At 43.9% G+C, this 10903-nt stretch overlaps 1 protein-coding gene across 1 annotated transcript; it reads left to right on the forward strand.

Moving 5' to 3' along the window:
* Positions 1–3935: 3935 nt before the first annotated feature.
* On the forward strand, positions 3936–6264 carry opn4.1 (opsin 4.1). Its single transcript, XM_061732702.1, has one exon. The coding sequence runs from the start codon at positions 4304–4306 to the stop codon at positions 5711–5713; it is 1410 nt and encodes a 469-aa protein (XP_061588686.1). The 5' UTR covers positions 3936–4303; the 3' UTR covers positions 5714–6264.
* Positions 6265–10903: the final 4639 nt, after the last annotated feature.

Here is a 10903-nt window from a genome sequence, read left to right on the forward strand (position 1 = left end):
GTAGGCTAGTAAGCTACGCCGTAGGCTACGTAAGCTACGCCGTAGGCTACGTAACCTACGCCGTAGGCTCTGCGTCGATTTGACTCGCCGACCGAAGGCAAACAGGCAGACTCGTCTAAGAGAAATAGAGAGAAATAATCCTGTGACTCGTCAGATTTGTTTTGGATGTTTCTGATATAATAGTTTTCAGAAACCACAAAGTAATCCAGCTGTTATCTGGGTAATTTACACACTTTCAGATAAAGTTGCCGAAGATCACGCCAGAATAAAGGGATTTATGGTTCCGCGTTACACTAACGCAGAGCCTACGGCATAGGTTACGTACCCTACGCCATAGGCTCTACGTCGATTTAACACGGACCCAAGCTCCGGAGCCGGCAGACAGAAATCTCGACATTTCGAAGCAAATTTCTTAACAGGCGTATCTACAACTGTTAGATTTCATCTATTAAACCAACATCTTCCTAAATGATTTATTTCAGCCAGCGTAATTCTCCATAGAGCTGCAGGTTTCTCTCCCGGGACGACGGAGCAGCTTGACCCGGCGGACACGTCTGCCCCGGCGGTGACCTGCTGCTGCTCCCCGGGGCGGCGGCTATTCTCATCTCCGAAAACATCGGGTCAAATTTCTTAACAGGCGTTATTTGGATAAACTGAGCCCTGGTTGCGGATCTTAAAGGTTACCTTTATGCCTGAAAAAATATTAAAACTTAATAAAGTGCCATATTAACAGCGCTACAGCTGAAATTAAAAAAGCTTTTGGCTCTCAGCTTCCTGATCAGGGTAGGGATGAAAACGAGGGGGAGTAGGAGAAATGGGACAGGCACCTGGGCCAAGTGCCCTAGATTTCAAGTGCCCTAAAATCTCCCCCTTCTTTTTTAGGGGTTAGGGAAGAAAAGAAGGGCGAGTGGAGAAAAGAAGGGCGAGTGAAGTTGAATTGGGATTGGGCCTTAGCATGGGTTCACTTCAGTCTCCACCATGTAACGAGACAACCAACCAGCCTCTATCTTTTCTGCAAGATCTGGCTCAGCCTCTGCCTTTCAACCATCCCCCTTTTCATCCTCCAGATCTACGTCAGCCCCTCAGCAAGGTGAGAGCACACCAGCAAGATCCAAGCTAGTTGATTATCCTGCCGTTGGAGTCTTGAGGAGAGGCTGTGAGAGATAATCAAAAGTTGCCCTCGACATCCGAAAATTTTCAAAAAACATAGTCTCTGTGAAGCTATTCACATCTTATTCCCACTGCCTCCGTCTCCACATCCACACAGACCTCTGTGGTGAATTTGCAGCTCATTAATGTTACATCTTCCATTACTTAAATATTTTGCAATAAAAGAATAAAAGAAAACGCTCACTTCATTCACTTCACTCCATAACATCCCCAACTGTAGTGCAATGGCTGCTGCGTCTGAAACATCATAATACTTTGGAAGAAGAGGCATAGAGGTGGTTCAGGAGAATTTTGAAGGACCACAGGTAATAGCAGAACAGCTGCACACATCTGTCCCAGATTAAACCTGGTCCCAGTAAACAGGGTTTTCTCGCCAGTCTGCCAGGTCACAGGCTGACAGCAGACCGTCCTGACACCTCTCAGCAATTCTGGGACAAAGTTCGGTGTTTCTCTAGCTTTTCTGACTGCTGATTGATCTATTTATTGATCAGAGGCTCGATGCAATGGAAAGATGGAAAGCAGGCTGATCGACTCCTGGTGCATTGTGGGAGGAAAATAGCTTTCTGTGTGAATGAGTCAATTTCTACTGCTCTGCTTTTCAGCAGCCCCTGTCCATCCAGACTGACCTGCCAATCATTATATCAGTCTTACTCAATGACGCTTTCATTTTTCATCGTTCTTTTCTACTACTACTACTACTGTCATTTAACAGAGGCTTTTATCCAAAGCGACTTAAATCTGAGAGAACAACACAAGAAACACAAGCTGCTGTTTTTGAGATTATTTCCTGTTACGTGACCCAGTTTCAGCCAAAGTTTATCTGTCAAGACACATATCCTCACATTTGTCTCTAGAACACTCTGGTCTACAGTTCATGGACACTCAATGACTGATAAGTGTCCAGATCCCAGACCATCATCCCTCCACCACTGTGAAAACGAACACAAATGATGTGTTCGTTTTCTCCAAACATGGTTCTGGACATCAGAGCCGGCCGGCTCATTAGGCTATATAGACAAATGCTAAGGGTGCCATGGCCTTCAGGTACACCACAAAATTGGAAAAAAAATTCATCTTTAGTATAAATATATTTAAACTAGTCATTATTTGGGCCGCTTGGTGGCAAAGTGGGATAAGCAAGCGGTTCATATACTGAGGCTACAGTCCTCCTGCAGTGGTCGCAGGTTCGTATCCCGGCCTGTGCACCGTTGCTGCATGTCATCCCCATTCTCTCTTTCTACCCCCTTCCTATCTTCTCTTCGAATAAAGGGCCACTAGAGCCACAAAAAATCTTTAAAAAAAACCAAACTAGTCATTATTATTAACTCTGAAAATGGAAAAGTGAAATGTGAAATGATGCCCAAGTAATATTACTACAAATGACAGTAGGTGAAGTAAAAGTATTAGACAAAAACAACCATCTAGTGGATGCACCACTAGAGGTCTGTCAAATGTGTTTTTTTCCATATACTGTACTTTCCGCACTACAAGGTGCACTTAAAATCCTTAAATATTTCTCAAAAATCGACCGTCCACCCTGTAATCAGGTGCATCTATGTATGAATTCTTGTTGTGTTTACTGACCTCGAACCAGTTTCATGCGGTACACTGTGCTCAAAAATCTGTAAAAATGTTTTAGAGCAATTTTGGTAGCGACGAAGCCGTTCCACTTGATTGATGGTCAGACCGTTCAGCTGACACATTATCTACTCAACGTGACCTTACTGAAATTAGACGTCAAGCCAACGTTAGATTTTTAGAGTAAACCCAAATCAAATCTATATCATAATCCAATTATAATCAAATGTTGGAATACCACGTTGTTCCAACCTCACACTAACTTCAGGTGTCCGCTGTCACCGGCAACGATGAACCAATCAGAGAACAGGACGTAGTACTACACTTACCTGTGGCAATTTTTATTTGTGGCTTCATGGAAGACGAATGATTTAAAATGTAAGTGTATACTAGACTGTTTTGTTTCACTTTATATATATTTCATCATGCGCCTTAAAACCCGGTGCACCTTATGGTCCACAAAATACGGTGATCATATATAGGTATTTTATAGCTTTTGTATATATTTTTATTATTATTCTTTTGTATATAGTTATTTTGATGCTATTTAATTTCTTTCCTAAGCTTACCGGTATGTAAATTGATGATGTTGGGTGGCACCATATAAAAACTCGCCAAACTCGGCTCTGCTGGACATTAAGCCCAAACAACTCCACTTTGGACTCATCAGCACATGGGCACGTTAATCCAGAAGTCTGCTGGTCTGCTTCTAAAGGTGTGCACACCTGCCGATGATGACTCCATCTAGGACTGATGATCCTCCTCAACTCTGACATGTAGAGTGATCTGTAGTATCTGTAGAAGTCCTGTGTTAGTCAGGACTGCACAGCCCTCTGAGGTGAAGTCTTGGTCTTCTGGGAGACTCAACCCTCTTTGTGACATCTGAACTGTTGGTCGGGCTGGATCAGATCTAAATGGAACAACATCACGCTTCACTTTGTTTCTGGGACTCACAGATGAAAGAGTTTGACCTCCAAAACAGCCCGACCTGGTTTTCAGACAAGTTCAGTCTGATTCCATTTTGTTACCAAGGTGACCCATATGAGCCCACCTCAACCAGGTCACATCTGGTCCAGATGTTGATTTGTTCACTGAGTGCAGTGGGCTCAATAATCCTCCGTCATCCATCGATCGGACTGCCATAAAGAGCTGCAGCAGGAAGACGCCACCTCACAGAGCCGGACTAACTCAGAGCCACAAGACCACCTCAGACCAGCAGAACCGGCTCAGACCAACCACACAAGCTCCGGTCAGCCGGACCAGCCATACCAGCCCAGGCCGACAGGATCAAGTCGGACCCATCAGACCAGCTCAGACCATCTGGACAGAACCGCAACCACTTTGAAGAAATATCCAGGAAAAGTTCATGCTGGATCCAATCAACAGCCAACCTGAATTCAGCACCGACTCTGACAAAATCCAACGGCCGTAAACCTGCTGGACAGAACCCTGAAGACTGGTAACAAGGATCTGGCTTGAATCCATCTGGACTTAAATCTGAGCCCAAATCCAGCCGTGACCCAGCCGACGTTAGCAGGCCCCCTCCCCCAGTAGGATGGCGTCTCTCTGCTCCCTGTCGGAGAACTGCTCAGACCCCCAGCACCTGATCCGGACATCAAAACTAGTGGACCTGCCTGGCCCCGCCCCCACAGGCAGCCTCCGCTTGCAGCAGCCCCTGCTGCCCGTCGTGGACGTCCCTGATCATGCCCACTACATCCTGGGCTCTGTGATCCTGCTGGTGGGGGTGACGGGCATGCTGGGAAACGCCCTGGTCATCTACGTGTTCTGCCGCAGCCAGACTCTGCGGTCTCCCAGCAACCTGCTTGTGGTAAACCTGGCAGCAGCCGACCTCCTGATGTCACTGACGCAGTCACCGGCGTTCTTTGTGGCCAGCCTGCACCGCCGCTGGGTGTTCGGGGAGCGGGCCTGCGAGCTCTACGCCTTCTGTGGCGCCCTGTTCGGCATTACATCCATGATGACATTGACCACCATCGCGGCAGACCGATGCCTGGCCATCACGCGGCCTCTGGTAGCCCCGGGCGGAGTCAGCCGGAGGCGGGTGTGCGCGGCAGCAGTGGCGGCGTGGCTGTACTCACTGGGCTGGAGCCTGCCACCATTCTTTGGCTGGAGCGCCTACGTCCCTGAGGGCCTGCAGACGTCCTGCAGCTGGGACTACATGAGCTTCACCACCGCCGTCCGCGCCTACACCATCCTGCTCTTCACCTTTGTCTTCTTCATCCCGCTGCTGATCATTGCCGGCTGCTACCTCGCCATCTTTAGGGCAGTGCGGCAGGCGGGGAAGGAGGTGGAGCGGCTCAGCTGCGGGGAAACCAACAAGGCGTACGAGCGGCTGCGCACCGAGTGGCGAATGGCCAAAGTCGCCCTGGGAGTCATTCTGCTCTTCGTGGTGTCCTGGTCACCATACTCCATTGTTGCCTTGACGGCCACTGCTGGCTACGCCCACCTTCTGACACCATACATGAACTCAGTCCCCGCTGTCATCGCCAAGGCCTCTGCCATTCACAACCCCATCATCTATGCCATCACACACCCAAAGTACCGCGCCGCCATCGGCCGCCACTTCCCACTACTGCGTGGCGTGTTACGCCTCCGGGAAAAGGACCTGCACTCCTCTTTCAGCTCCAGCGCTGCTTCGTCCCGCCGTACCACACTAACCAGCTCCCCGGGAGCCCGGTTCAGCACAGGCCTCCGGGCTGAGGGCCACTGGGGGAGGAGCCGGCTGTCCTCAGCTTCAGACACAGAGTCCTGCTGGACAGAGAGCGAAGCCGATGGGTCCAGTGCCGGGTCCACAGCCTTCAACCGGCAGCTGTCCTCAGAGCTACCTGCTGAGCCGAGCTCCGCCCCCCAGCGCCAGCAGAGGGGGCTGACTGGAGCGATGATAGACAGTGACTCACCTGAAGGGGGTGTTGCAATGGAGGCTAAGCCTCTGCTACCTCTCACGTAGCCCGGCCCTGAGCAATGGTACCACGACACATTATTTTCAGCTCGTCATTTCTTGATCAACAAATTTCCCATCTGACATATGCACATATGTGTGCATGTGTTTTCTGACTTTGTTAGTTTATGACCCCTATATGTAGAAATACAAGTGTGTGTGTGTGTCCTCACTCTGCAGATCAATTTCGCTGATCTGACTATGTGATAAGTACAAGAGAGTGTGTGTGTGTGTGTGTGTGTGTGTGTGTGTGTGTGTGTGTGTGTGTGTGTGTGTGTGTGTGTGTGTGTGTGTGTGTGTGTGTGTGTGTGTGTGTGTGTGTGTGTGTGATTGGGCAGGCCTGTAGGTGAAGATGATTAAGGGGTGGGGCTGGACTTGTTTGGTGATGTTTTCTCTGTATTGATCAATTCATCGGGTAATAAATAAACTTAAAATTATTTTTCAGTATTTGACATTTTCACTAAATTGTTTCAGAAAAAAAATTATTTTAAGAAAAAAATAAAGATTTATTGATGTGTATTAAACTATTACCAGATTTACATTGATGTCTCGTTCTTTAATAAAGCTTATTGTCTGAACAAATGAAATAAATACTTTTCTTCTTCCCTTATTGTCTTTCATCATCTATGTGTTTTCAATCAAGTGAATTAAATACATTCCTAGAATAAATAAACATGCCTTTGGAATATATCCTGAAATGAATAATTGATATAAACACACTGATAAACCACAACAGCACAGTTACTGACCAGCAAAGGGGGAAGCATCTCAAAGCTCTGATGGAGAACCTGATGGAGAAATTTTATCCATCAATATTCTAATATCGGATCAGCAAATAAAACCTCTACTGTCTAAAAATACCACAGAAGCAGGAGGACTGAGGTTCACAAAACCACATCGGAACAAACCAGCAGACTTCTGGGACAATGTCGTCTGGGCAGATGAGACCAGGGCGGAGTTGTTTGGTCTTCACGTCCAGTTTGGAGAAAACCAAACACCACATTTACGCAGAAGCACCTCAGTCAAACATGGGTTTTAAATTTATTTTGTTCTTTTAATACTGCATTACATAATGTGTTGTGTTCATCTGACCACCAGGTTACAGTAAGCACAGTTTGTGGTTGTGATCAAACAAAGGGGTTCAGTTTAAAAGTGGAATCTCATCATCCATTTTCACACAGCGACTCCATTATAAAACATGTACCTGAGATCCCTTTTTTATTCTGCCTCCGCTATCCAGGTGTGCCTTCACAGAGATCCCAGGAAGAAGAAATATTCCTTCATCGCTGATGGACTTTATGATGTTTCTGCAGCTGGAGGCGCTTCAGTAGGACAGAGATGCTGACTCCATCTGGTGGAGGCTCCTGCAGGTTTCAGAGAGCAGCAGCAGCAGCAGCAGCAGCAGCAGCAGCAGCGAGTGCTGAAGGCTGCGCGATTATCACAATTATAGTCAACACTGAAATCACAATTATTTAAAATGGTTACACATCAACTTTTGATGTATGTTACATTTATCACACTCAACACAAGGATGTTGAAATTTCCACTACAAATTTAAAAGATCCATCTCTTCTGTTCTTCATTTTTAGAGGTTAGAGACTGTATTAAACTTTGAAATACTGTTTTCAGGCCGCCATGTGTTTTTAGATGTGCAATTGAGTAAGCAGTAAAAGAAAGTTTAGAAAAACATTTATCAGCTGGGTGTTTAACAGCAGGATGAGTGGGGAGCTGGAGGACCGACAGCATGCTAAAACTACTCTAGTGTGGTGCTGATCAATATGAATAGAGATCAATACTACAGAATATGGCTGTTTAAACGTCACACTTAAGAAAAGTCCAGAGAGTAATTCAAAATTATTCATGTCAACATGATAAATGCTCAACCAACTGCTCCAGTAATCCCTGAAGCATCTTTGGCCAGAAACGGCTGCGTGTCATTGATCTTTGATTAATAAAATCAATATTAGTGTTCCACACAAACTGGGCTGAATCACTGAGTCGCACCATTCAGAACAAAAAAAAAAAACGTGGCAACATAACTTCACAATTACACGGATTTTGTAATTATTGAGAACCAAGATTATATTAAGATCACCAGAGCTGTGTGTGTTTTGCTATTTCGTCATGTTGTCTTTGTATGTTTGTATAGATATACGTATTATATTTATATCATAGTTATATTTATATCATAGTCATAGTATATTTATATAATAGTTATATTTATGATAGAGTTTACATTTGGTATTAAACAGGTTATTTTTGTAAAAATGATATATAGTTATTTATTTATTTAATTATTTATTTATTTATTTATTTATACAAATTAGTGTATAGTATAAAGCATAAATACAGGCATATAATTTATGTTTAGTTGTGGAAAGGGGGTGGGATTAAATACATTTATACTTCCTCCCACTCCTTTTCGAACATGTAACTGAAATATGTTTTTTGATGTGTTTTTCTTTTTTTCTTTATGTGGCGGAATGCCCACCTGTATTTGTTTCTCTTATCTTTATTTCTTGTTTTTATATATATATATATATATATATATATATATATATATATATATATATATATATATATATACATATACATGTTCGAAATAAATAAAAACGAACGAACGAACGAGTATTTGTCTTTGAAAACAATTATTTCCACACGCCTGCTGGAACAAAGTACACCTGTACACCTGTTCTGACCGCTGCAGAAAACATACTATTTTTATTAAGGTTTTTGTGGCACTTTATTGGGAGAGTAAGAAGACAGGAAACGGGTAGATAATAACATGGAAGCATGACTGAGGTTCACAAATCACGCAGGAAGACTCGACCCTGTAAATCTACAGCGTCTGTAAATGGCACCCACTCAACTCACCGTCAGAAGCTTCAGATGACCCAGATGTCTTACCATCTGGTTTGATCCTCTGCAGGAGTTTGCTGACCTCTGACCTCTGCAGTTCATCCAGAGTGATCATGGGCCTCTTGGCTGCATCTCTGATCAGTCTTCTCCTTGTATGAGCTGAAAGTGTAGAGGGACGGCCAGGTCTTGGTAGATTTGCAGTGGTCTGATACTCCTTCCATTTCAATATTATCACTTGCACAGTGCTCCTTGGGTTTAAAGCTTGGGAAATCTTTTTGTATCCAAATCCAGCTTTGAACTTCTCCACAACAGTATCTGGGACCTGCCTGGTGTGTTCCTTGTTCTTCATGATGCTCTTTAGGCTTTAAACGTAGCTCTGAGACGATCACGGTGCAGGAGCATTTAGACGGAGACGTGATTACACACTGGTGGATTCCATTTATCATCATTAGTCATTTAGGTCAACACTGGATCATTCAGAGATCCTCACTGAACTTCTGGACAGAGTTTTCTGCACTGAAAGTAGAGGGGCTGAATAATTTTGCACGCCCACTTTTTTAGTTTTTTATTTGTTAAAAAAGTTTGAAATATCCAATACATTTCATTCCACTTCATGATTGTGTCCCACTTGTTGTTGATTTTTCACAAAAAAATGCAGTTTTATATCTTTATGTTTGAAGCCTGAAATGTGGTAAAAGGTCACAAAGTTCAAGGGGGCCAAATACTTTCGCAAGGCACTGTACATGCATGTATGAATGCGTGAAGTCTTATAATTACACAACGATGGCAGCTTTGGTCCAACTGGAAGAGTTCGGACAGAGCGCGTCTTCAGGTACCAGCATGACGACTGGATCATCAGCTGATTTAGGTTATCAAGAGGATCATTCTGGATCCCTGCTGAACTGGTCCCACTCACAGGAGGACTGGGAGAAGTGGCTCCATGCTAGTGCCAGTAAGTCCTCATTACGCTGGTTCCTATAGCAACAGGAGCCTTGTAGCGGGAGCACCTGACAGGTTGGAGATCTCCAGCATCCCTGAACTGACTGGCGGCCGTAAGAGATGACTAATCCAGATGACACCAGATACAGAAAATGTACTAAACTTCATCTGAACAAAAATTTAAATGTAATTTACAGAAAATAAGCGATTCAAATAATCCTTAATGTAGTCTGTTACAATGATTCTACCTTGTCACTAAAAGCTTGGTTGGTTCTGTTTGATGCGACTAATCTAAATAATGCTTTTATTAAATGTACTTTTGGAAATATTCGAGTCGTACTTGTGTGCTGCAGGATTCCAGAAAGTGTAGTTTCTCCGATGAACGAGGTCGGTCTCTCCTCATGTGAGGTTAACTCCAGCATACTCGTGTTTGCAACACTTCACTGATGTGCAGATTCTCTTCTTTTTGCATCGACTTTGACGTCGTATAAATGTTTCTTTATTTCAGCTGTGGTTTTATGTTCTGATCCTGCTGGTTAACAGTCCTAGTCACACACTCCAAAGAAAATACCACCAGGGATCTTCTTTGTTTGGATGAGCAGTTTGAATTAATATTTATACTCATTATCATATTCAAATTAATCTCATAATGGAGAAAGCAGGGAAGAGTGTTGTGCTCATGCATGTGCATTCAATTTCTAGTTGATTGTGATATTCAAAGAGAACGGATTGGATTCAGGCGCACGCAGTTTTAAACATCTGAATTTCTTGCATCGACAAGATTTCTGTGCAAGAAGTGAGGATGAAATCTACACTGAAAACATTTCAACGTGAGACCCTCGATTTTTTTAGTTCTCATCACTGAATGAGAATCTAATTACTGCTTCATGACTTAAATCAGTTATTTCTAGATTTTCAGTCATGTTTCATGTCTGAATTAGTTACCTTCAGAAACCAACCACTCAGACATGTTACTGCCAGTCATGTTGCCATGGCGACAGAGACAACTGGAGGATGTTTCTGTGCTGAATCTGGTCTAAGGGGGCGGGGCTAAGACCAATGGGAACACATGGATGTGGGGGGGCTGATCTGCGATTGGAGTTTCAAGGACCAATCAGCAGATGGGATTAATGCTCGTGGAAGCAGAAAATTGTTTGGAGAATAGACATCTCTGGAAGGTGCTGGTATAACTGCTCTGTAAGAGCTTTTATTTACTGCTTAATCAGTCGTGTACGTCCTAAAATGACAGCTAGACGGGCTGAAAACAAGATATATAACAGTTCAAGATGATTCTGAATCTTTAAAAGTCAAAATAAGAATATCACACTTTTAAATATTCAATCAAAAAAGGGGGTTTTGATTCCGTTTGATGTCTGAAAATAATTTAAAGGACACATTTCT

This window comes from Cololabis saira, chromosome 10, assembly GCF_033807715.1.
Source record: "Cololabis saira isolate AMF1-May2022 chromosome 10, fColSai1.1, whole genome shotgun sequence".
NCBI lineage: Eukaryota > Metazoa > Chordata > Actinopteri > Beloniformes > Belonidae > Cololabis > Cololabis saira.